Genomic DNA, 26,901 nt, shown 5'->3' with positions numbered 1-26,901 from the left:
TATATTTTGGTCTTGATGGCTGGTCTAAGTGGAGATCCTAATCTTGGTGTTGGCGATAAGATAGAGAGACTTCAATATAATAATAACAGCAGCAACGTGGCTGTAGACAAAGAAGGGTTGGAGGGAATAGGAGAAGAAAGCAATAGTAATAATAAAAACAATCAGGGAGGTGAGAAAGACATGGCAGGCAATTCAATTCACAGATCAGGTTCAAGGCCTCAACTTGACCTTAGCAAGGCTGAAATCCAAGGCAATTCTGAGGAAAGGCATCCGGCCATTTTGTTGCCTAATCAATCTGATGATATTTCACATTTAGCTCTTGATATTGGAGGTATCATCATTTCTAATTCAACTTCATCTTTGTTGCTTTTGCTCTGTACAACTTTTTGCTTCTTTTCCTTTCTGGTTAGTTTTGGATTTTTTTCTTTCTTTATTTTGTATTTGTTTTAGTTTAAGCCGTTGAGCGTTGACTACTGCTTTTCAGGATTGTTTCTTTCTTTGTGGCAATGGAGGTGAAGAAAAACTGAGTTAATTCACCTGTGTACTCTAGTTTGTACGTCTAGACTCTAGATAACATGCATGCTGTGCTTTTCTTCATCATCATCATCATCTGGTCTTTTGGTCTTTTACGTCCTTTGAACCACCCTTGTGTGGAAAGAGTTCTACAAAAGAAAGAAACTATTTTATAAAAGAAGATCTAGATTGAATTATTTTAAGTGCAAAATTGGCTTCCAAATTTATTTTGAGATTGCTTATTCTATTTCTTTGAGAAATCCTTCTTACCTGCTGGTGATTTCTGCATTTTAACTTCTTTCATAAGAGTTATCAATTAGAGAGTTCATACCGGCACTGTCAGCAGTAGCTGTGCATGTTGGTTCTTTTCTTTCTGCTAAGCACAATAGCAATGGTTACCTGGAAAGAATATATTTGTGGCCTCATGTAGTGCACTCAAAACTTCAAACACCTTCTTTTGCAGGTTCTCTTATTAAGTTGGTCTATTTTTCAAGACATGAAGACCAAGCAGTTGAGGATAAGAGGAAGAAAACTGTCAAGGAAAGATTGGGTATTTTAAATGGTAACAGGAGAAGCTATCCTGTTCTTGGTGGGAGGCTTCACTTCGTGAAGTTTGAGACAAGCAAATTGAATGAGTGTTTGGATTTTATTTCTTCCAAGCAGCTTCACTGTGGCAGTACACATTCTTCTTTCTTTCCTTCTCATTTTTTTGTTGATCCATCTTTTCTTTGTTACTAAAAGTTTGATACTGCAAATGATATTTGTGGCTTTATTAACCTGCATTAATATTTATGTTCAGCTGAATTATTTTCTTCTGAACAGGAATTGATTCCCATCATTGGAATTCTGAGGCCCCTGCCAACGAAAATGCAGTTATCAAGGTAATTGCAATTAAGGCTTCTTCATAGCTTTTTTACATCATAATATGGTTGAAGTTGGACCAGTTTTATATTGTATGTCAAGGAAGACCCTGTATCAAAGCTTTGTTTTTAAAACATCGAAACAATTATCAATGGACAAAATTACAATTTGAAAGTGATGCTAGTTGGACAAAATGACAATTTGAGCTTATGCATTAATGAAGTTATAAGTCCGTCACAATTTGCATTTATACCGGGGAGACACATTATGGATTGTTTGTTTATTGCAAATGAAGGTATTAACTTTTGGAGGAAAAAATGATTGAAGGGGGTAGTGTTCAAGGTGGATTTTAAGAGAGCTTATGATTAGGCGGATTGGGAGATTTTGATGAAAATAATGAGCAAAATGGGGTTTGGGGATAGATGGTGTTCTGGATATTTAAGTGGTGTCAACTACTTCCATTTTGATCCTAGTAAACGGGCATCCAACGGAGAAAATTCATACTTCAAGAGGATTAAGACAAGGTTGTTCCTTATCTACGATGTTGTTTAATTTGGGAGGTGAGCTGTTGCACTTGTTGTTGGTTAAAGCAGTCGACAAGGGGCTGTTTTCGGGTTTTGAATTAGGTGCTCATGAACGTTCATTCATGTTATCACACTTACAATTCGCGGATGATCGTATAATTTTCAGCAATGCAACTATTCGTGATTTGTTGAATGTAAGAAGGGTGCTGTTAATTTTTGAATTATTGGTGGGGCTGAAATTAAATTTAGCAAAGAGCAGAATTTTTGGAATTAATGTTGAGGAGGAGGTGTTAGCTTCTTGGGCTAAGGAAATTGGATGTTCAATGGGATATTTTCCTTCGGAGTACTTAGGATTACCGTTGGGGGCCAAGAGGAACTCTTTTGCTTTGTGGGAGCCTGTTGTCCAGAAATTCTATAATAGTTTGGCTGAATGGAAGGCTAAATCCCTATCATTGGCTGGAAGGGTTGTGTTGGTGAAATCTGTTTTGTGTTCTCTCCAATATATTTTCTTTCTATTTTTCTGATCCCAATTACTGTGCTAAACAAATTAAACTCTATTATGGCAGTTTTTCTATGGGGAGGTTCGACAGAGAAAAGGAACATTCATTAGGTGAATTGGAAGTTGGTGTGTAAGCCTAGGAGGTTGGGGGTTTAGGGATTCCAAATTTGTTGCTCTTGAATAGGGCTCTACTGGGAAAATGGGTTTGGAAATTTGCTACAGAAAAAAATTTATGGTGGAAAAAAGTTATGTGCAACGTGAATAACTTAGATCCGAATTCTATGATGATTGGGAATAATTTGTCAGCTCGGGTTTCTTGGATTTGGAGATGTGTTGTTAAGAATTTCTTCTCTTGTGATGAATTTGGGGATTGTTTTAGGAAAAATATTTGTTTGAGAATTGGAAATGAAGCAATGGAGTGTTGGCATGATGTATGGTTGGGTCTGGTTCCTTTAAAAGATCGGTTTCCGAGGTTGTTTGCTCTATCGAATAACAAGGGGGTAAGGTTGCAGAATTTAGGCTAAAGAATGCTTCAGGATGGATGTGGAATATTCAAGTGAGGAGGAACTTGGTGGATTGGGAGGTTGAGCAATGCTTGTAGCTTATTTCCTTGTTGAAAAGTTCCACTATGTCATTATTAGAGGAAGATTGTTGGTTATGGTTAGGAAATGGTGAAGGTTGTTTTTTAACTAAATCGTGCATCACAAGATTTTTTGAGCAGGAGGGTAATGATGGAAAGGATGGTACTTGGGATAGACATGTGTGGGCAGGGTAGCACCTCCACATATTGAAACTTTTGTTTGGCAAGTTACACATCAGAGAGTGGCAGTTAAGGCGGAGCTGTTGAAGAGAGGAGTGACAGGGATTGATGATCTTTTATGCCCGATGTGTGGGAAGTGTGAGGAGCCTGTTTCTCATATGTTCTTGCATTGTGAGGTGGTTTGGGATCTGTGGTCTAGATTATTGAGGGATTGTAATGTTTCTTTTGTGGTTCCTAAGAAGTTGATCGATTTTATAATTTTGAGGGATGACCTACTTTCGGATTCTACTATTTGAAAATTCATTCCAAGGGCGGTGTTGTGGTCGGTTTGGAAATGCAGGAATGAGATAATTTTCCAGAATGGGAAGGTGGATATTGCGCTGCTGTTTTTTCTTGCTCGATTTAGAACTGCTTCTTGGTTTGGGGCTAGATTTAAGGATGTCATAATTCCTTTCGACTCTTTAGTGGGGGATTTAAAACTAGTAGATTTGGCAGGAAGATAGAAAAAGGGGGTTCTTCTTCATCTAGGTGGGTATCTCCTCCTGAAGGTTTTCTAAAGCTTAATGTAGATGGGGCGATGGATAGGGGATGGGAAAAAGGAAGAATATGCGGGTTGATTAGGGATGCCAGGGGTATGTTGCTTGGTTCGTTTTTAGAGAAAATTGGGGGAGGTTCTCCTATACTTGCAGAACTTTTGGCGATCAAAAGAGGGTTGATTCTCATTGAAGAAGTATGATCTTGTCAAAAGCAGAGGTTTATACTGGAATCGGATTCTACTACTGCTTTGAAGTGGATTAAAAGTCCGGATTTATGTACTCCTTTGTTTCAGTCCTTGGTGAGAGTTTTAGCTACTGTTGTGGAAGGAAAGGGGATTATTTCAAGAATATTCTGAGATCTGCTAATTGGGAAGCAGATGAGTTAGCCAAAGCTGGTATAGGCTGATTTATAGGCTTTGTGTTCTGGTTCTTAAGGTTGTGCTGTGGTTGTATTACTAAAGGGTATTCTGCTTTTACGGTTATGTAATAAGTGTTATGTTGTAAGCAGTTAGTGGTTAGGGATTGGTTGTATGTTATGTTTCAGATTAATAAAATTCAGAGACACTCTTTTCCTCCTTCCAATGTCCTTCATGTTATTAATGCAACATGTAGGTTACGAAGGGGGGTTTTTAACGAGGCCTATCTTCTATGAAAAAAAAAAGTGATGCTAGTTCTAAGATTTTTTTCTTATGCTGATGGAACAACATATGACTACTCTTAAGCTGACGCCTTTTCTTTTTACTCTTCTTACAAAAACTCCCTCTAATAGATTCTGAGTTTAGTTGGCTCATTATATGGTCTGACTTAAGTTCTTGGTCATTTGTTTTTCCAATATTTAACAGTCTTTACGAAGTATTTTCCTGAGATTGCTTTCAAAACCATAAATTTGAGCATTTTCTGGTCTTCTCCTTGAACAATAAATGCAATGAGAATGTGTTCTATGTAGGCTAAAGAATGGGTTGACAAAGGTTTAAAATGTTAATACATCAATTGCTTCAAATTTATACTTTTGTGAATGCATATTTCTAACAAGTGTTTGTGAGAAGGCCACAGGGGGTGGGGCATACAAGTTTGCGGACCTCTTTAAAGAAAGGCTTGGGGTCAGTATCGAGAAAGAAGATGAAATGGATTGTCTTGTCGCAGGGGCAAATTTCTTACTCAAGGTCAAATCTTTATCATAATTCCATTCTGATATTTTATCTACTACTACTCAACATGCATAGAAATCCTTAAGTTTAAACTCTAACTGTGGTGATTTGAAGTTGAACAAATTGGATGAAAAGGTTCTGTCTTCTTGGAGATTTCATTAGAGCCTACTTATTATTAGATGGTTTTGTCTGTCATTCTTCTTAAACAATGAACATCTGATAAAGGAATTGTGAAATGTCTGTTGTTTAATTTGAAAACATGATAATACTGCATTCTTGAGATGGTTGAGTGACTTCTTGGAGGGCAAAAATATACAACAGTAGTGAGACAATCTTATGTAAACATAGACAGAAGCTACGTTGATACTCATTTGTGAAAATTGAATCAAATTAAAATTTGATGTATAAAATTGCACAAATCAAAGTTCATTTATAACATTGCACATTTAATGAAAGTTCATGTATAGTTTTGATATTTATCCCATAGGAGTGTTGGTGAAAAAAGGGATTGATCGTTTGTGGTAATAGCTCCTACAATGTCTTAATATGTAATATGGGGAATGCTAGAGAAGGGCTATCCTTGCTAAGGAGGAAGTTTGAGTAAAAAATCAGCACATTGATTAGGGCCAATTATAAACCTAAGCCAGTTGAACTTTTCCATATATAAAATCCAAAATTGATTTCAATAAACAAATTGTTTTTAAAACTAATATTTGGGAGTATTTCTTTTACAAATATAAGCTTGCTGAAGTACTTTACTGCATATCACTCAACGTAAATCTGATATACGTAACTGAACAGGCTATTCGTCATGAAGCTTTTACGCACATGGAGGGTCGCAAAGAGTTTGTGCAGATTGACCACAATGATATGTTCCCTTATCTTCTTGTTAATGTTGGATCTGGCATTAGTATAATAAAGGTATTTTTTTGCCATATTTTTCAAACTGCTTGAGAATGAGACATGAGCTTGACTGGAGTATAGAACAATCAACGCTCCTGGTCTAGTGCAGGTTGACGGGGATGGCAAATTTCAGCGTGTCAGTGGAACAAATGTTGGAGGTGGTACTTATTGGGGATTAGGAAGGCTACTAACGAAGTGCAACAGGTTATTTTAATCTCCTTTTTCCCCCTTTTTGTGTTAACCCAACATACAACCTCTCTGTGTTTATTATTTTATCCACGTGTTATCCTCTATTCGTTCCCTTTCTAGTTTTGATGAGCTACTCGAATTGAGTCAAAGGGGAGACAATAGCACCATTGACATGCTTGTCGGGGACATTTATGGTGGTATGGATTACTCTAAGGTATATATTACTTATGATCTTTGCTTTATGTTACCAGAATGTATAATAAGCATGTGGTACTCTAAGATGCATCAATTCTATGATTCATGGATAGGTTGGTTCTTATGTACTCCACAGCGGTTACAACCCTCTAATCTTAAACTATGACAGATTGGTCTCTCTGCATCAACCATAGCTTCAAGTTTTGGCAAGGCTATTTCTGACAAGAAGGAGCTTGAAGATTACAGACCTGAAGATATTTCCCTGTCTCTGTTGAGAATGATTTCTTACAATATTGGACAGGTTAATTCTTTGAAAAAAAACTATTCCCTGTCTCTGTTGAGAATGATTTCTTACAATATTGGACAGGTTAATTCTTTGAAAACAAACTATCTCGTAAAGTAGAAGTACCTGATTTGAAATACATTGGTGTTGTTTTCTTTCTCAAAAGAATAGGTATATTGACTAGGCTCAAAGTATTGCTTGAATTGTCTTCAATGATCTTCCATATTATGGTTATAATTTCTTTTTCTTTATATTCTTGAGAAGGGTAAAGAATTATTTTGTGAAGAACATTTCATTTACTTGTGAAAATTCTTGATGCTCTCGTAACTAGCTTCTAAATTTATTTCCATATTATCTTGAGACTAGCTTCAACTGTGAATTTCCATTCAAGCTCCTATATAACCATAGAAAATTAAGATTGATATTCCTATGTTATTGGCTGTCTTTCTGCTTCTGACTTGAGTAATTCTGCTATATAGATATCTTACTTAAATGCACTTCAGTTTGGGCTTAAGCGAATCTTTTTCGGAGGATTTTTCATAAGGGGACATGCGTATACCATGGATACAATCTCCTTTGCTGTTCAGTTTTGGTAAGTGTAGAACACTTTTTGTGCAAATTTGTCCTTTTCTGTTCCCGTTGACAAGTAGCTATTTTGCTCTCGAGAAAATATCAAATGGTTTGTTATGGTCTAGGTCAAAAGGAGAGGCACAAGCTATGTTCTTGAGACATGAAGGATTTTTGGGAGCTTTAGGTGCATTTATGAGCTATCAGAAGCATGGCCTTGATGACTTGCTGGTACATCACTTAGTTGAGAGGTTCCCGATGGGAGCACCATACACTGGAGGAAGAATACATGGACCACCACTTGGTGACTTGAATGAAAAGGCAAGTATATTTGAATTTTATCATATCAGTCCAGAGTCGATCAACCCTTTATAGATCAATGGGATGGGTTGAGTTTGGGTTTGTCTCTCAACCTCAACTTTTTGAAGATATTATTAGAACATTTTATATATTTATTTTCTGAAATCAGCTGTTTTTCGTTTGGGGCATGGGGAGTTAATTTCAAACCTATTACCAGATGATTTAGTCTTGGCATTTAGATTACACTTGACTTTCAAATCATTTCGAGCAAAAAATCAAAAGAGAATTGTATGTTAACAAATCTTGATACGGTACTTTAAAAGACCAACTTTGATCCATCCATGTCATTTGAAATTTTAGTATTTATTTTGTCTTTATTAGTTCCAAGGAGGGCATATTTACCCTGTTTACTCTGTCATCTGTTAAAATGATAAAATTCATGCTTTCCTTGTTATAGGAGAAAACATCCTTAAGTTCTAGACAATGAATAATGGATTATTAATTCTGCATTCAAGTTATCATGGGTTTCACGTACATTCTTTGGGAAGATAAAAACAAGCTTAAGTGCACGTGGTTTAGCCCAAATGGAACAAAGTTTTCCTTGTAACATTTAGTTCATTGATTTTAATGCCGTTTTACTTTCTTTTATTATTGATAATTCTTTATATTTAATAAAGTACAATAATTATGTTATCAATCAATCAATAAATAAATAATGCACAACTAAATGACTACAGTTTAGAGTTAAAATCAACTTATGGTTGTGTGCTTCAAGTTGTAGAAAGATAATCTTGGACATCAGAAGAAAGTAAAATGGACTAACAGTAAAGAATAAGCTTGAAAGCTTTTTAATTTCTGTTTTGAGCTTTGCTTCTCCTACTAGGCCTAACTCCTAGTTTGTGTGTTGACTGCAGATTTCTTGGATGGAAAAATTTGTGCAGAAGGGGACCGAGATCACTGCACCAGTACCGATGGCTCCACCTGGAACCACGGGACTTGGAGGATTCGAAGTTCCCTCTTCCAAAGGTGCCACTCTGCGTTCTGATGCTAGTGCTTTAAACGTTGGTGTTCTTCATCTAGTACCCACTTTGGAGGTGTTTCCATTATTAACCAACCCAAAAATGTATGTGAATTAGTATAGTTGTGATTTCATGCTGACAGGTCTATGTGTTTCCATCCGTGCAATATTCTAATCTCATTTTGTGAATTAAATGCTAACAGGTACGAGCCCAACACCATCGATCTATCAGATCACAAAGAGCTAGAGTAAGTATGCACTTCAAATATTCTACTTAATACTTACTATTCTAGATTTCCTAAGAGTGCTTTTCAAAGTAGATCGTAATACCTTTTACTTTTCAAGATACTGATTCTGCAAACATGGATTCTTCTTCTTATTTTTTATATACATGTTGCATCAGGTATTGGTTTACTGTGCTTTCGGAGCACTTGCCAGACCTTGTTGATAAGGTAAATATAAACACTATGAGGCATCTAGGATTCTCTCTCTTAGAAGAGCATTTGCCAATTGTGTTCTATAAAGGAATCATTTTCCAATAGAGTAATGAAAACTTTATTGTTGCTGATGGATGATGGCACTTCATTATAGCTATAAAAAGTTAATGTAAGAATTTGAGCGTGGCTCTGATGTTGCTTGATAACTATTCTATTGTCAAAAGAAATAAAAATGAAAACATAAATCATGTAAGCCTGAGGCTGTTGTTGTCCTTTCCAGCATGTCTAAATTCAATTCAAAGCATTGAGGGTAGCTAAGATTTAAAAAAAATGCTTAAAATGAATTCTCCTATTTTTTATTTCTTTAGGATTGGATAAATGAAATTTCCCTTTTCCAAACGTGGAGAAACTCAAAAGAAGGAAAGAAAGAAATAATAAGGGGAATTCTCCTCACTTCATTGGCCATATTAAAATAGCATGAAGTCCAACAAGGAAATTGTGTTCATAGTAATTAGTTTAAATAATTTGAAGTCAGACTTTTCTACAACTTTTCTTTAATCTCCGAGCTTGAAATGTGTTAGGCAGTAGCAAGTGAAGGTGGAACTGATGATGCTAAAAGAAGAGGTGATGCTTTTGCTCGTGCTTTCTCTGCTCACTTGGCAAGGTGACTTAACCTATTGAAGCATTTAAACTTTTTTTGGTTTTCATAGTCTGTTAATAACTGGTACATCTAATCAAACCATATAGATGGCAAAGGCAACCTATCATTATTGTAGTTGAAGTTCCTTTTTCTTTTATGTATATGAGGATTAGTATAAAACAAGAGATACTTGGACAAGAAAATGTAACTGCCATTTTTCTCAAGGATGAAGCCCTCAGAGTTAAATAGAGCACAATGGAATGTTGTAATCCATTTGGTGTGTAAATGTAAATACTTGTTATATAACTTGTTTCATATAATTTTTATAGGGAATTATGTTCATCGAAAGCTTGAGATACTTGGCCAAAAGGAAGAAGTTTGTGATATGGTTTATTGTTGTTTATTCTACTGTACTAAAAATCATTGGAACAAATTAACTTTTACTTTTGGATGCTTATGCACCTACAACCTCCTGAATAGGTTGATGGAGGAACCGGCTGCATATGGGAAATTAGGATTGGCCAATCTTTTGGAACTACGAGAAGAGTGCTTGAGGGAGTTTCAGTTTCATGATGCTTATAGAAGCATCAAACAGAGGTAACCTGCATTTCAACAGAAATCTTGATGCTTATAGTGTGTGTGTTTATATTGTCAAAATCAGAGTAAAAATCTTCTATTTCATGTAGGAGACTCGTACATTTAAATATACAAAATATTACCTTATCTTAGGAAGCTTCTAAACTAGGTAAAAGATTGATCCTAGGACTAATTATAATCCCTTAGAGTTAGGAATCCTAACTAATAAAATACATTCACAAAGATCCTACCAGATTACATAATCTACTTAATTTGGGAATCTTATTTCTGACACTCCTCCTCAAGCTAGGGCATGGATGTCTTCCATCCTCAGCTTGCCTGTTAACTTCTGAAAATACTTACCAGGTAATCCCTTGGTAAGTATATCTGCAACTTGATCTCCAGCGGTCGCATAAGGAGTACAAATCAGGCCACTGTCAAGTTTTTCCTTTATGAAGTGTCTATCCACTTCAACATGTTTTGTTTTGTCATGTTGAATTGGATTATGCCAATATTAATTGCTATCACAATATAGCTCCATTGCTCCATCTCATTTGACCTTCAAATCCTCAAAATAATCTTCAGCCATAACAACTCACAAATTCCCAATGCCATAGCTCAAAATTCAACTTCTCCACTAGATCTAGCCACAACATCTTGTTTTTCGCTCCTCCAAGTAGCTAAGTTTCCTCCAAAGAAAGTGCAGTACCCTGAGGTTGACCTCCTGTCAATTATGGACCCTGCATAATCTGCATCAGTGTATGCTTCTAGAATCAAATTTCCTCATTTTTTAAACAAAATTCCTTTGCCCGATGTACCTTTTAAGTACTACAAAATTTCAGTCACAACCCTTAGATGTGATTCCTTAGGATTGTGCATAAATTGGCTCAGAACTCCAACAGCATATGCTATGTCTGGTTTGGTGTGTGAAAAATAAATAAGTCTTCCCACAAGTCTCTAAAACAAATTTCTATCAACTACATCATCATATTTCGAGTCTCCAAGCTTGTGATTGACTTCTATTAGAGTTTTTAATGGTCTACACCCTAATTGTTCGGTCTCCTTCAACAAGTCCAGAGTGTACTTCTGTTTTTTTTTTATAAAGAGCGAGACCTCGTTAAAAACCCCCTTCATAACCACTGTTTACAAAAATACATTAGCGGACATTGGAAGGAGGAAAAGAGCGCCTCAAATGTTATTCCAGAAAAGAGTACATTACATACGACAGTCGGCTATTACAACACCCCCACACTCAAGCACTCACCTCTGTAAATCCTCAATGTCCTGAAATACTATCCTATATCCGCCTTAGCCAAGCTGTCAGCCTCCTAATTCACATACCTTTTAACAAACCTTAAAATGACACTATGCTCTATAACAACATTGACAATATCCTTAACTAGTTGTGAAAGAACTGAAGGACACAATTCTGGGTTCTTAATCCATTTAACTGCATTCACTGAATTGGACTCAACAATTAGCCTGCCCTTGCCACACCACTCTGAATCCTCAAACAAAGCTAAACCAACTTGGATGGCGTTCAATTCAGCTAAAATAGGGGGACCTAAACCAGCTAAAGCCGAAAAAGGCCCAAAACCTTTCCCTCCTAATTTCGTAGTATTCTCCCAATACCGTTGCTTTCCCAATCTCTTTGAACTGCCCCATCCACATTAACTTTAAAGAAACCCGTGGGAGGGGGACACCACAAGACAGGTGATGGATTAGATTTCATGGACTGGTTACTCAAATCAACTAGCTTTGGGTCGCCAACAAGGTAATCAAAGAGAACTGGACAATTAGGATATTTCGCCAAAAACCAGGCTACCACTCTATATCTCGATAAAAAGAAAAAATGATTAAATTCATTGTTTCCCCTCTCGAAGATCACATGATTCCGACACTTCCAAGAAAACCATAAAACGGCTCCCAGAATAAAATTTCAGATTATAGACTTTGGAGCAAGACTTTCCCAAGACGATAAAAAGACGTTAGGATGCTCTGGAAGGACCGTAGATAAATTCCACAATCTTAAGAAACACCCCCATAGACCCCATGCAATCGAGCACGAAAAGAATAGGTGAGATATCGTCTCTTGATGCACACCACATACCAGGCATAAAGTGTTCTCTATCCCACTAACACCACGCTTTAAAAGTTCCGATTTGACCTCTACTTTTTGATGCAAGACTTGCCACATAAACGCATCCACTCATGGAGTGACATAACCTATCCAAACCAGTTTCGACCAAATCGGATCTTCAACAGACCCTTCTGCCATTTACCTAACACATGATTTAACCGAATAAATGCCTTCCCCATTCCCCGTCCAAACACATTGCTCATCCTCATTAACCGAATACTAGCATTACCTAGTAACGATAGTAGTTCCATCCACTGCTCTACTTCCCAGTCCAATAAATTTCTTTTTAAATGTATGTCCCAACACCAAACCCTATTATTATAAAAAACCAAACTCAGATATTTTCCCTTCCTTATTAACAGATAGAAAGAACAATCTCGAAAATTGACAGGTTGGAAACCAATAATTCAGAGATGTCAAAAGATATAAAAAATCTTTTGTTGTGAGTGTACTACTTCAATTACAAGGAAGTATTTTAATCTTCCAAGTTCCTTCACTTCAAACTCTTTTATAAGACACTTCTTTAGGCTTCCAATTCCTTCAGAATCGTTTTCTGTAACAATTATATCATCTACATATACCAAAAGTGCAGTCACTCCCCTTAAGGGAGAATGTTTCATGAATAGAGTATGGTCACCTTGGCTTTGTTTAAAACCTTGTCTCAGCATTATTTTAGTGAACCTCCCAAACAAAGCTCTCGGGGGTTGTTTCAGTCTATATAGAGCCTCCTTCAGTCTGCAAACTACCTGTCTAGTATCTGGCCCAAATCCAGGTAGCATATCCATGTATACTTCCTCTTCAAGGTCTCCATATAAGGAGGCATTTTTAATGTCAAACTGTTGCAAACTCCATCCCTGAATAGCTGCTAAGGACAGTAGGACTCTCACTGTGTTCATCTTTGTAATAGGGGTAAATGTCTCAAGGTAGTTTATCCCATAGGTTTGAGAGTACCCCTTTGCCACCAACCTTGCTTCGTACCTTTCTAAAGAGCCATCTGAGTTATACTTGACTGTGAACACCCATCTGTATCCCACTGTTTTCTTCCCTTTTGGAAGCTTCACTAAGTCCCATGTTTTATTCTTTTTCAGGGATTCCATTTCATCTTTCATAGCCTTTTTCCAGTTCTCGTTCTCTAATGCCTTGGATACATCCTTAGGAGTGGTGATGGTGTTTAGGCTGGTGAGGAAGACTTTGTGATTTAGGGATAAGTTTTTATAGGTCATGAACAAGTAGGAAGGATGTTTTGTAGTACAGTTCTTTTTCCTTTTCTAATAGAAATGGGAAAGTCAAAATCAGAGGTAGACAGAATTTTCAGTATCATTTTGATCATAACGAGTTTCAGAATGTACCTAAGATTGTATAGGAGCAGGAAAAGGGGATGATCGAATTTGCATAGGTGTTTTCCTCCTTGAATAGACCAGTAGGGGACAAATAGTGCCTTGAATGTTTGGTTGTGGTGTATTAGGTTCTGGTTGTGGAGAAGTTGGAGTAGGAGTTGGCTATGTTTGTTGGATTTGTTCAGAATGTATAGGTGTAGGAAAGTCAATGAGAGGCTGAAGCAGAAAGAAATTGCATCCTTATGTTCACTAAATGATATTTCCCCTGTAGATAAGGAACAATAAAATAACTTTCTCTTTTCACTAAAGTAACATCTACAAAGGTGTAGTATTTTCTTGTAGGTGGGTGATAGCACTTGTAGCCTTTTTGGGTAAAAGAATAACCAATAAATATGCATTTTAATGCTCTTGTATCAAGCTTACCCCGACCTTGAGGATGTATATGAACAAAAGCAACAGACCCAAATATTCTAGGTTTTAGGTTAAGAGATTGACTAAAATTTGGAAAGAATTTTGTGAGGGCTTGACGGGGACTTTGGGATTCAAGAATTTTAGTGGGTAGTCTGTTTATCATGTAAGTGGCAGTTAACATAGCCTCTCCCCAGTACTGTTTTGGGACTTTGTTTTGAAATAGAAGGGCTCTTGTTGTGGCAAGGAGATGTGCTTTCTTCCTTTCTGCTACATTATTTTTTTGGGGGTATTTACACATGAGGATTCATGTGTGATACCTTTTTCTAGAAAGTAGGGAGATAAGACCTTATTAAAGTAGTCATTGGCATTGTTTGATCTGACTCGCTTTATTTCAGCCCCAAACTGAGTTTTAATCATGGTGTTGTAGAAGGTTTTAAAAGTAGTGGTAACATCTGATTTCTGTTTTAGTAGGAAGATCCATGTAACCCGAGTACAATTGTCTTTAAATGACAAACCATCTAGCCCCAGTTATATTAGGAATAGTGGAAGGCCCCCGAACATCACTATTAATAAGATTAAAGGGATTGGTGATCTGTTTATTGTTTGTTAGAAAAGAAGAACGTTTGTATTTTGTAATTTCACACACTTCGCAATGGAATTCTTCAGTATTTAAGTATTTAAATAAATAGGGAAACATAATTTTCAAAACTTTAAAAGGTGGGTGACCAAGGCGAAAATGGTGTAGCCAGATTTGGTCTTTATTGGCTGTAGATTCAGATAAAAGAGACAATGGTTGGGTATTCAAGACTCTAATTGGTCCACTATGGTCTTCAAGGTAGTATAGGTCGTTGACTTCACTAGCACGCCCAATCATCTTCTTCGTTTATTGCTCTTGAAAAATGTTGTAGGATGAAACAAAACACTGCATTTAGCATCTTTGATGAGTTTTTGGATAGATATGAGATTAGTAAATAACTTTGGTACATTTAGGACATTTTTAAACACTAGGGTTTTACCAATGGCAATATCTCCTTGACCAGCAACAGAAATCATGGTATCATCTGAAACTGATTTTTTTTGTTACTAGGACAAGGTGTGTAGGTTAGAAATTAGAGAGGAATTAGTCATATGGTTTGTGGCTCTTGAGTCAATCACCCAGGAACTTTGGGTAGGTATGTGGGTGGAAGACTCCAAGACATTAGAATCCTGAGAAAAAGAAGATGATATATCTGAGAAAACCAAATTGCATGTACTTGTAGAGGAAGGGTTTTCTAAGGATCCCAGTAGATTTTTCAATTTTCTACTTATTCCCTATTGAATTTGACAGATTGTTCTTCAGGTTCCTTAACCACTTGTTTAGTTGTATAAGCTCTGCTCTGTCCTCTTACTAAAATTCCTCTCTGTCAAATTCTTGCCTGTTGATTGAAGTTATCCGTGTAACCTCCGACACTTCTCTTTAGTGTGACAAGGCTTCTTGCAGTAAGTACACCATAAAGAATACTTTTAATTGTTCTTGTTGCTTCTAATCTTCCTTCAAAACTCTGCTATTCCAGGCATTTTGGTTCCTCTGTCACATCCCTAGTAGCCAAGGCTGAACTCTCTACTTGACTGTTTTCGATCATAACTCTCCTTCCTTCCTCTGCACGAACGATTGCAATGGCTTTATTTAGTGAGGGCATATCTTCCTTTCCAAGAATATGGAATCTCTCTTCATCAAATTCAATATTTAGTCCAACAAGAAAATCATAAATTATGTCCTTTTCAATAAACCTTTTTAGGGTTGTTGCATTTTCACTACACTTCATTTGGATACTCTGGTAGTGATCCATATCCTGTCACAAGTTCTGTAGTAGGTTAGAGTATTTTGTGATTGATCTGCCTCCTTGCTTGGTGGACGATATCTTGGTCTTGATTTCATAAATTTAGACATCATCTTTAATCTTTGAGTAAGTTTGTTTTACAGCCTTCCATATCTCTTGGGTTGTGTTGAGGAACATGCATGTGTCCTGATTTTTGGCGCCATGTAATTCCATAACCAGGACATTACCAATGAATCTTGTTCATCCTAAGATTCAAACCTAAGATATCCCTCCTTAGGTCCAGTTCCAAGAAGATGACTTAACTTACCTCTCCCCTTTTTTTTGATAGAAGATTAGGCCTCATTAAAAATCCCCTTTTTCAACCTCCATGTTATAAAAGTAACATGAAGGACAAGGAAAGGAGGAAAAGAGTGCCTAGAATCTATTAGATGAAATAAAGTACAACAAAGGTAGACCCTAAACATCTGCAAACACCACCAGAAATTACATAAAACTTAAACACAATAGCTAAACATAGGAAATAAAATTTTCTACTCCTCAATACAAGCAGACAGAAACCATTACATCACCCTATCTCATCCACTTTAGGGCATTGCTTGAATCTGATTCAAGAATAAACCTCCGATTAGGAACAAAACTTAAATCTTCCAGAAGACATAACCCCCTCTTAATCGCCAATAATTCTGCCAAGATAGGAGGATCACTCCCAACTCTTTCTGAAAACCATTGAAGCAACACACCTTTACTGTCCCGAATCAAACCACCAATACCTCCCTTATCCCAACCCTTTACCATTGCTCCATCAACATTTAGCTTTAAGAACCCATCCGGAGGAGGAACCCAGCAAATTGGTTTAGAGTTGCCATTTCCTTGTCTACCCACCAAATCCGCAAGTTTTAAATCTCCCACAAGAGAGTCTAAAGGTATATTCACATCCTTGAACTTTGCAACAAACCAAGAAGCTATTCTAAAACGGACAATAAAGAACAGCCTCACCACATCCAGCTTAACTTTCTGAAAAATAACCTCGTTTCTGCATTTCCACACTGACCACATCAACGCCCTTGGAATAATTTTCCATATCAAAGAATTCGGAAGTAAATCATCCCACAAATTTAAAAAGTCCATGATATTCTTTGGAATCACAAAGGACAAATTCCAAATATTCAATAATCTGGCCCACAGACCCCATACTACCTCGCAATGCAAAAATAGATGCGAAACTGATTCCATTTCCCTACCACACAGAGAGCATTAAGGATCATCAATCCCTACCACACCTCGCTTCAGTAATTCCTCCTTCACCGCCACTCTCTGGTGAGCAACTTGCCATGCAAATGTCTCCACCCGTGGAGGAGCAATCCCTGCCCAAATATGTCTCTCCCAGGTCTCCATCTTCTGCTGAATACCATCTTGATCAAGGAAAATGTTGATACAAGATTTAGCTGAAAAACAGCCCTCACCATTCCCTGACCAAATCCAACAGTCTTCCTCACATGGCGATATTGAGATATTGTTCAACATAGAAATCAATTGCAACAGCTGTTCAACCTCCCAATCCGCCAAATTTCGCCTCATTTGAATGTCCCACACCCAAAAACGTACGAACCAGTTGAGGCCATTTAAGGTAATTTTTTCCATTCAACCAATAGGCAGCTTGTATATTTTGCAAGTCACCTACCGGATTAGAATGACCCCCTTTATTCACTGTGGCACCCTGCAGGGCTTCAGTGCTGCTAGTATTATCAGCCACTTCACACATTTGTTTTTGGGTTAACAGCATACACTCAAGAGAAGGGTTTCAAGAAAAAAATTTGTTGGATCGAGATTAACAGGTCACAGAATGAGCGTAACAAGATCTTATACCATGTCAAAATCAGAGTAAAAATCTTTTATTTCGTGTAGGAGACTCGTGCATTTAAAATATATAAAATATTTCATTATCTTAGGAAACTTCTAAAGTAGGTAAGAGATTGATCCTAGGACTAATTATAATCCCTTAGAGTTAGGAACGGGCGTATGCTGTGATTTGTTGTTCTCAAAGCCCAGTTGGAAAGGAAAATACAACTTTCTTGGCTAGTAGAAAGCTAAACTAGATGGGCGGTTGCATCCGTTTTTTCATTTATTTTTTGTTTTTGTTTTTTAAAAAGATATTTTTTTTCTTATATTTCTTATTAAAAGAAAATCTGTTTTGGGAGTGGGTCATATTCTTTTAAATGTTAGTACTGGTGTGGGTAAATCTAAATAAGCCCAATACTACTTTGATAACCATTGGGGAGCTTATGGCCTCCCTTGAGCAGAGCTAAAGTCTTTCCCAAAACACAAGGTAGGTCTATGAAGTATATAATATTGTGATTTTTTTCTCTCTTCACTGTTAAGCTCCACACATTTTATCAAAAGTACATGAAAAGGGCAAAATTTGAAGATTTTTTCAGGTACCTGCCTGAACAAGTGGTTATACATTACATACAGTTTCATGACACATTTTTCCAAGTTTATGCATACAGGTGTGCATATATCAATGTTTCTTGCGACCTCATTCACTTATCAATGTTTTCCCAATCATGACAGGGAAAATGAGGCATCTCTGGCTGTTTTACCCGATCTACTACTGGAGCTTGACCATATGGATGAGGTATGGTATTATAGAATGTAGTCTTTTCCTCCTTGAAGGAGCCTTAGGGTAACCAAAACTACTACGCAGACTATGAAAATTGTTCGTTCTTACCTGAAATTTGTTATTTTAGGTTAAGAAAAATTCCAAGTGAGATCTTCAGTTTGGGTTGCATAATTCACAATACCAGCTCTATTGCCCTTCCTTTGCCACTACTTTATGGTCTTCTGAAATTCTCCTCATTTTGCAGGAGGCAAGGTTGCTTACCTTAATTGAAGGTGTTCTAGCTGCGAACATATTTGATTGGGGATCTCGCGCCTGTGTTGATCTTTATCATAAAGGAACAATTATTGAAATTTATAGAATGAGTCGCAACAAGATGCAAAGACCGTGGCGGGTCAGTGTGGGAAAAATCATCATTATGGAATCTTGATTTGCACTGTGTAGTCCTTATTGGATGCTTCACAGAAATTTTAGTACATAAGAAAAATCTTCTTTTATGTACTACAGGTAGATGATTTTGACCTCTTTAAGGAACGAATGTTAGGATCTGATGGGAAGAAACCTGAGCCCCATAAGAGAGTTTTACTCTTTGTTGATAACTCGGGTGCTGACGTTGTCCTGGGCATGCTTCCACTAGCAAGAGAATTCCTTCGACGCGGAACAGAAGTAAGTTTGTCTCTTTACTTTGCTGGTGAAAGATTTCTAAGTGAATTATTATTTCCACAATAAGATTGTCTCAAGTGGTACTGTCTTTGCACTTCTGAGCCCTCTATTGCCTTCTGAAACACAACTGAGTGCTCTTTCATTGTGACATGTTAGTTAGTTAGGCAATATAATCCGGCTTTTCCGATGGTGATGTTTTTTTCTTCACAGAATGCCTGAACTTTGGGACTGAAATAGCAATTACAATTCAAGTTGCAGAATACCTTATAATGCTATGTATCTGCAGGTTGTTTTGGTTGCAAATTCTCTTCCTGCGCTGAATGATGTAACTGCCATGGAGCTTCCTGATATTGTTGCCGAGGCTGCAAAGGTTTGTATTTGTTGATACAGCTTTCTTTTCCTTTTTCTTCACTTCTACATCAGTAGCAGTATATTTTCTTGAGCATATCATAAATCTTCTCTATTTGATTTTGTAAAAGGAGGGCTCATTTTCCTAGAAAAAGGTTTTATTATAGATGACCTAGTTTACAACATGTGTATTTATCTGATCATAAAAGGTGATGGGGTTAACGGAATGATGATGATGGCATAATTTCTGATTTATTTCAAATTTTGTTGTTCTTTATATTGTCATGCATTGAACACAATAATCTGATTCTTCTAGTACACAGCATTGTGACATACTTCGCAGAGCTGCTGAGGCTGGAGGCCTCCTAGTGGATGCAATGACTAACGAAGTAGATGGTTCCAAAGGAAATTCTTCTTCAGTTCCTTTGATGGTTGTTGAGAATGGTTGTGGGAGTCCATGCATCGACTTAAGGCAGGTCAGCTCTGAGTTAGCTGCAGCAGCCAAGTGTGCTGACCTGGTAGGTTATTTGTTTTCCCATTCATCTTTGTGAAGCATTAATTCGGATATAGCTCTCACTGCCTTGCCTTTTCCTTCTTCTGTTTCGAGAATATTAAGAAATGCCGAAAGAAATAAGTATAAATCACACATTTCGTTCCATGCAGGTCATCTTAGAAGGGATGGGTAGAGCTCTTCACACCAATTTCAATGCTCGGTTTAAATGTGAAGCCCTTAAGGTATGGTCATCTGATCTTGTATCTCTTCCAAATTATCAAATATAATACTTAAAGAGGTTTGCTTGACTCTTAATTTTAACTCAAATACCTTGTTTGCAGCTTGCAATGGTGAAGAATCAGAGGTTGGCAGAAAAACTGATTCAAGGAAAGATATATGATTGCGTTTGCCGATATGAACCTGCTCCTGCCAGTTGATCTTTCACATTAAAAAAAGAGCTGTTGCAAGACAATTGAAAAATTAAAAAGAACTCCTGGAAGACTTCATAGCTTTAGCATATATACCATTCATTAGTAGTTTTAAGTTTTCGATGTCGTTGAATAGAACAAAATGCAGACGGTGTTTAGTAATCAACAACCAGCATCTTCAACAGTAGTAATATAATCAGGATAAAACATGCTTTTAGATGTTAATGAATATTCTTCAAGTTGAGAATATTTTCATGCAAAGGCTTACTCCAAAATTATTCATTATCTGGATTGCATGGTGTGTTTTCTTTTTGCCTACTGTAAAATGCAACAGCTTATCTTTTAATGACACTTGAAAATGATGAACAGCTCGTCAAACTAAAAAATAATGGCACTTTAATATTGAAAGACCATTTCCTCATATTAGTAAAAGTGCTTTCCAACATTATCCAATGGCTACTTGCAACGCAGGTGAAAAAGGAAAGAAAAGAAAGCAAAAAAACCAAGCAGCCGAGCTCATTCCATGATAGCAACTCCTCCAGCAGCCTTTATCTTCTCCATTATATCATGTGCTTCCTCCTTGGTGACCCCTTGTTTGAGAATAACGGGTGCCTTCTCAACAAGATCCTTGGCCTCTTTCAAACCCAGATTAGTAAAAGCCCTCACTTCCTTGATAACCTTGATCTTTGCAGCAGCATCAAACTTCTCCAACTTCACATCAAATGCTGTTTTCTCTTTCTTGTCCTCTACCTTTGCAGCTCCTGCACCTGCACCCACTCCGCCCTGTGAACCCAACTCCATTCCTTCATCTGCAATGGTTTGCATTTTGGGTGCTTAGCCTCTCTGTAAGAGTAGGGCCGATTTGTCTGCGCTCTTCTGGTGGTAAGGCTGCAATTCGCTCTGCCAGTTCAACAATCTTATCAGAGGGTGGAGGTCTTGGGCCATAGGGATCATAAAATTGTGGATATTTGTACTTTTTAGGCTTAGCCTTGGGATCTCTTGGAACAAAATCATGCTGAAATGTCCGGATCTGCAAAGGCCCCATTATTTCACGAACAGAGGGGTGGACACAAATTGCTTTTACAAGTCCAACCAATTTCATTGTTTTGCACCACAGATCACAATGATTCACAGAAAATATGGATAGGAAAAATTTTTCTGCTTCAACCAATTGAATAAAAGGTGTCTATCGTTTTAAATACTTTCAATAACACTAAGAGCTCGCCTGCAGGGAAAGGAAAAGGTATCACTATTTAGCAGAGGAAAAACAATTCTCACAGCTAACAAAAAATGCAACTTATATCTAGATATCCATACAAAAGATGTTTTCTGTCGGAATAAAAAACTGATCATGAACATTAACCAAGTCATTCAAATGCACTGGAATCACAACTGTATATGTTCTACTTTGCATGGTTATATTTAAATGATGCATTGGAATCGCAACTGTATATATTTAGCTTCAACAACAATCAAGTTGAGCTAGATAGCCAGTTGAGCTAGCAGTCATACAGTCTGCTGGCAGAATGCTTGACTCATACGTCTAACGGCCAAGCATCAAACACCAATAAGTCTCAAATAGCAAAAAACAAGTTTGTTGTCTGTTGGTAGATTGCTTAACACATAGCTCTGATGACCAAGGACCAAACCCTGACAATCTCAAATATAAAAAACAAATGTTGAGCCAACAATCATGTAATTTGTTAGGATGGTGTCTGATTCGTAGTTCTAATAGCAAAAGATCAAGCTCTACAATCTCAAATGTCAACAAACAAGTTGATAACAATACTAAAGCAAGAGGGAAGCAGACAAGTTAGCAAAAGAGGGGATTGGTTGAGGTGTTGTGTTATGTTGTTGTAGTGTTATGTATTTTATCTAGGGAAGTTTATTATGTAAGTTGTATCTTATGTAATTATGGGTTATTAATAAAATGAGGTACTCTTTTCCTCCTTCCGCTAGTTGCCTCTTTCACAAGAGCCAACTAAGAGGGAGGTTTTTAGTGAGGCCTCCTATTCCTATAAAAAAAAAACAATACTAAAGCAAGCCAGCACAAGCATCTCAAAACTTGGCTAGAGCAAGTCACAGGGTGTAACTGAGCTGAGCCTAAAAAATGTGAAGCTCGCTCAAACTAAAATCCAAACTTGACACCTAAAATTCAGCTCAAGCTCAATGAAGTTTTATTGTCCTAGTTCGATTTGAACTCAGAGATAATCCATCGGCTAGAGCTACTTGATTAGACTAATTTATCTAATAAAATTCAATTCAATTACAATACAAGATTTCAAGCTCGATGTATTTAAAAATTTTCTTCTCCACATATAAATATATTTTTTTTCATATACCTCTCGCAGCAAGAAATTCTATTTCAAACAGATTAGTGAAAGGATTGCAAATAACGGTGGAGCAACTTTGTCGCGGCAGCGGCGCGAATGAATTTCAAATCAATAGCAACCAATCGGAAACAGAAAATGAAATATAGCAAGCAAAGCAGAGGCAGAGGTAGAGAGCACATAACAAAAAACGAGCTATAACACAAAATATAAATCTTCGAGTCAAATTCAGGGTTTTAATTACCTTATTTAACTTTCCGGCCGTTGGAAGTTTGAGGGCAAGAGATGGATTGGGTCAGGAACTGGAGGAGGAGGAGAAGGAGAAGGGGTACGAAGCTGGGAGAGAACGGTGGTGAGAGGCTTGCTTGGCGGCGGGAATGTGTGAAGAGAGCTGAGAGCGAGCCAGCAATATTTTATATAATATAACTTTATTTTTGGGATATTTTTTTAGATGTTTTTGGGATAAACTTTAAAACAAGGTTAATATATATATATATGATTATTTAGATATACTATTAAGTAATATATTTTTTATTAAATAATTATTATAATATTAACATTTATTCACTTAGAAATAATAATATAATATTTTTAAATCAAATGATATTATATTTCTAAAAATATTTTTAATTATATTTTTCGATTGATATTGATATTATTATTTTATTATATTAGTTTTTTATTAATATTAGTCAAATGCACATCATATATGAGGAAATTAAATGTAAAAAATCATTTAATTAATTTATTTTTTAAGAAAGCTAATAATTATTAATATGGGTAAAATGAAATGCAAATAGAACGAAAATTTATGACTAGAAGAGCATGAACGAAGGCTAGGAGTAATTTTTTATTTTTAAAAAATAAATTACTTATATATTTCAACTAATATATAATTTTTATTTTATAAAATTAAACTATTAATTTTATTTTTAATTTTAATATTTATATTTATATATTTTATTAATTTAACATTTTAATTAAAAATAATAATTTTTTATTTTAAAAAAATTGATAGAAGCCACTAATCTTATTAAAAAAATATTCAAAATTAGGTTTACAACTATAAAGGTAAACTAAACACATAACTATTGATACAAAAATTAGCCACTTATAAGAAAAAAAAGTTTTAAAAATTTACCAAAAAAGTTAAACAAAAGATAAATACAAAGAGACCGTATCGGCAAACGAACCACAAAAGTGATCGAACTATTGAATGAACATCGACAAACCACAAATTAAAGTCGAGCACGTGAGAAAACTATCCACAAATGTAAATCACATATCCAAATTTAATCTTACGACCCGAAGCAGGAAAAATCAATGTGATAATAAATAAGTGTCATCTTGATCAGTCGTGACGATGTCAAATTTAATCCTGAAAAAAGATAAACGAAAAACAACTGAAAACGTATAAAAAGACAAAGAAAATGTGTCATAAAGGCAGATTTATTAAAAACAAAGAAAAAACAAATATGTGATATAAGGGAAATAAAAGAAATATTGACAACGTAGATCAACACTAAAATTAGTGTCGTCGTCTATCAACCAAGAATAAAGAAAGAGATAGACGACTTTAGATTTTTTTTTCTAGAACTTTCAATTAATTTTTTTAAAAAATGAAAATAAAATTTAATTGAAAGAAGTCATAAAAAATATTATAAACATCAAAAGTTAAATTTATCATTATATCATTTAAAATTTAAACTTATTTATTTATTGTAACTGAATTAATTGAGTTTAATAGTAATATAGAGATATGTAACTAAATAAGGTATTCATATTCATATTCGTATTTATAATTAATTAACATTTATAGTTAACATCATAAAGTGATAATAAATTTAGCTTTGAAATACTTGGTTTTGTCCACAGAAAAATTGTGAGAATGGATGGACATGAATGTTGTAAGATATGAATGGATGGACATGAACATGGACATGCAATGTTGTAAGATAGAATTGAAGAGTACGTCACTGATCTTATAAAAGAAAGTAAATGTGAGACAAACTTGTCAAACCAAAATGATCATATCATGCATGTGGGATCCGATTCCTTCATTCTTCTTTATCACACAAACAAGGGAAAAGCCAATCTATATCTTCCTCGAAATAACATCAGAAACCTACTGAATAACAATTAAATGCATTGTTACTTGGACCTTGATACTATATATAATTCACTTTCATTTTGAGCTGCCTCCAGGATTTTAAGTACGTACGTAGTAGTTGATTGCAGATGGGTCCAAAGTTGAGACTAATGAATTTGCATCACTCCACTCCATGATCCCAAGCTATTCATGTATCCATAATTGTCTTTCCCGGCATCGGAATATCCTTGGTCTTTCCAGTCGAGGGACAGGAGTTTGTTGTTGGGTTTCACATCCTGATCTTCATTTGCATCATAAGGAAGCATCATCCTGTCCATGAATGTACCGCCATTTCCATAAAGGGACATCCCATATGGAGAGCAGAGGTCATGATGACTCATTCCCATATCTCCAACTCCCTCAACCATACCCAACTCAGTACCATTCCCCATGAAGTCATAGTTCCTGGAGCTCCCTACTATGGCTTCCAACTTACTCTCCATGCAATCGATCGGCATTGGGTATTCCAGCCGAGAATTGTACATACTTCCCCCCATGAAGTTGGTTGCATCGATAGCGAGTACGTTATTAAGGTGCATATCAGGGAAATTTGAAAGCTGGAGATGGGTGGGATTATGAGAAGTGGATGATCCAGCAATGTTGATGGATGGTTGCTGCTCAGTACTCGACTTTTTCGGCGAAACTTTCTTGTTCTTTCTACATCCTCCACCAACAGGAATGTTCCTGAGCGTGCCTCCCTTGGTCCAGTACCTCCTGCAGGTCTTGCAGAAGTACCTGGGCTGGGAAAGGCTGTAATTGTTGTAGTAGCAAAATTTGGTGTGCGTGGACTCACACCTGGGGCATTTGAGAGCTTGGTCATGCGGGGGTCTTAACCTCCTTTCGACCAACGGCCTTGAGCATGTCAGCATATCCCCAGATAGTGATGAACAATCAATCTGAGACTCCTCATTAATCGTCCCCTAAAACATTTGTTAATTATACACAAATTAACCAACATTGTTTCATAAGCATGGAGTAATGCTTCTCATTGTTACAAACCAGTAAGCACTCCAAGTATAACGAAGGAAACAAATCATACTACTTAGTTAATAGCTTGGAAAAGCATACCTGAAGCCAGTCAGATGAATCCATGCAAACTCGCAGAGAAGTAAGACCCATTGAATGAAAAACAGTAACAGCTGAATACCAGATATGCAAAGAAAACAATGAGTGTCTGTTCTAAATTGGGGTAATGGCAACAAACAAAAAGGAGGAAATCAGAAATGGAATGGTTTGTGAGGTAAAGGGGAGGGAGGGAGGGTGTGAATAAAAAGGAAGAAAAAGGCACCACAACTACAGTAGAGTGTAGAGTATAGAGTATATAGTAGGGAGTATTTCGTTATGTATAGTATTAATTTATAGGGATTATCAAATTTGAAGTAAGGGAATGATGATTGTGATGGAATGATGGTGGCATTATAGTGAAGAAGATTGTTGTTAAACGTATGTAAATTCCTAGAAATGAAATCCCCAGGGAGTCGATGTCGTGAAACACGAGATTTGAAGGCCCCACGATGGTGTAGAAATGAGAGGACAAGGGGTCCACTTATCCTTGACTAGCAAATATTTGAAGGGTCGTGTTGTTGGGGCTAGCAGAGCCGAGGAAACAGAAGTTCAAATACGTCAGAAATAACGGCAGTGGGCGTCACATTATGTCTTAATGACCACCACAAGAGAATAATATTAGTATTATTTTTGTTTGTGGGAAGGGAAGGGCATACCGAAAGAACACTCCACTTGTGGGGCCTAATATCCAATGGGATGGGACCCCAATCACACTCCTACTACAAGCAAAGAATAAATTCTGTTGTCCCCACCTATCCTTCCCCCCCCCCCTGGTGATTTGCTGTGCTTTGCTCTGCTTCTACTAATTACCGGACTAAAACTCCTTGATGAAATGAACAGAGTTTAGTTCATCTGTGATGAAAGATAAGACAGGGAGAATGAGTCCGTTTCCCAAGACACGCAGCTTAAATGAAAATTCTTCATCAGGCAGGTTTCTTTCTCCAGACAAAAATTGAATACGACACTTGATATCTACAACATGCACCCTCATGAGTCATGAGATTCTTTGTAACTAGCTTCAGCATCACACTTAGCCTCGAGGGCCCTAAAGTACAAACTGACAGGTAAATAAGTTCCCCACGCTTCAGCCTTCAACTCACTTCACCATGGTCCACACAGTAAATTCATCATTAATTTTCGTTTAGTATCAA

General features: G+C 36.6%; 2 protein-coding genes and 1 pseudogene across 3 annotated transcripts; 1 reads left to right on the top strand and 2 right to left on the bottom strand.

The window, feature by feature from the left end:
• Positions 1 to 25,123, top strand: LOC120201420 (pantothenate kinase 2-like). 2 transcript variants are annotated; one of them, XM_039202029.1, is made up of 23 exons: positions 1 to 331; positions 977 to 1,189; positions 1,336 to 1,394; positions 4,740 to 4,856; positions 5,643 to 5,762; positions 5,854 to 5,948; positions 6,054 to 6,147; positions 6,298 to 6,429; positions 6,891 to 7,003; positions 7,107 to 7,299; positions 8,193 to 8,401; positions 8,500 to 8,544; positions 8,700 to 8,748; positions 9,315 to 9,397; positions 9,854 to 9,970; positions 18,229 to 18,292; positions 18,522 to 18,668; positions 18,782 to 18,940; positions 19,224 to 19,307; positions 19,609 to 19,803; positions 19,949 to 20,020; positions 20,120 to 20,219; positions 25,104 to 25,123. In XM_039202029.1, exons 1-22 carry the CDS (start codon positions 16 to 18, stop codon positions 20,213 to 20,215), a joined length of 2,772 nt encoding a protein of 923 aa, XP_039057960.1. In that variant the 5' UTR covers positions 1 to 15; the 3' UTR covers positions 20,216 to 20,219; positions 25,104 to 25,123. The 2 variants fall into 2 exon arrangements, with proteins under 2 accessions (XP_039057960.1, XP_039057961.1); XM_039202030.1 differs by lacking the exons at positions 19,949 to 20,020; positions 20,120 to 20,219; positions 25,104 to 25,123 and having other exon boundaries at positions 19,602 to 19,750.
• Positions 20,607 to 22,938, bottom strand: LOC120201422 (annotated as a pseudogene).
• Positions 24,793 to 25,917, bottom strand: LOC120201405 (dof zinc finger protein DOF5.6-like). Its single transcript, XM_039202020.1, has 2 exons — positions 25,754 to 25,917; positions 24,793 to 25,605 (listed from the first exon to the last, which is right to left on the bottom strand). Exons 1-2 carry the CDS (start codon positions 25,802 to 25,804, stop codon positions 24,793 to 24,795), a joined length of 864 nt encoding a protein of 287 aa, XP_039057951.1. The 5' UTR covers positions 25,805 to 25,917.
• Positions 25,918 to 26,901: the final 984 nt, after the last annotated feature.

Source organism: Hibiscus syriacus, unplaced genomic scaffold (genome assembly GCF_006381635.1).
Source record: "Hibiscus syriacus cultivar Baekdansim isolate YM2019G1 unplaced genomic scaffold, ASM638163v2 tig00007204_pilon, whole genome shotgun sequence".
NCBI classification, from domain to species: domain Eukaryota; kingdom Viridiplantae; phylum Streptophyta; class Magnoliopsida; order Malvales; family Malvaceae; genus Hibiscus; species Hibiscus syriacus.
Note: the sequence above shows the minus strand (reverse complement) of the source record. Positions and strands in the feature narration are given on the sequence as shown.

Bases quoted from the DNA above. Each gene is read 5' to 3' on its own strand.
- LOC120201405 (XM_039202020.1), bottom strand. From the start codon at position 25,804: ATGGGTCTTACTTCTCTGCGAGTTTGCATGGATTCATCTGACTGGCTT. The intron at 25,606-25,753 runs GTATGCTTTTCC...CAAATGTTTTAG, and splicing joins ATTCATCTGACTGGCTTCAG to GGGACGATTAATGAGGAGTC.
- LOC120201420 (XM_039202029.1), top strand. From the start codon at position 16: ATGGCTGGTCTAAGTGGAGATCCTAATCTTGGTGTTGGCGATAAGATA. The intron at 5,949-6,053 runs GTTATTTTAATC...TTCCCTTTCTAG, and splicing joins CTACTAACGAAGTGCAACAG to TTTTGATGAGCTACTCGAAT. The intron at 6,148-6,297 runs GTATATATTACT...AAACTATGACAG, and splicing joins GTGGTATGGATTACTCTAAG to ATTGGTCTCTCTGCATCAAC.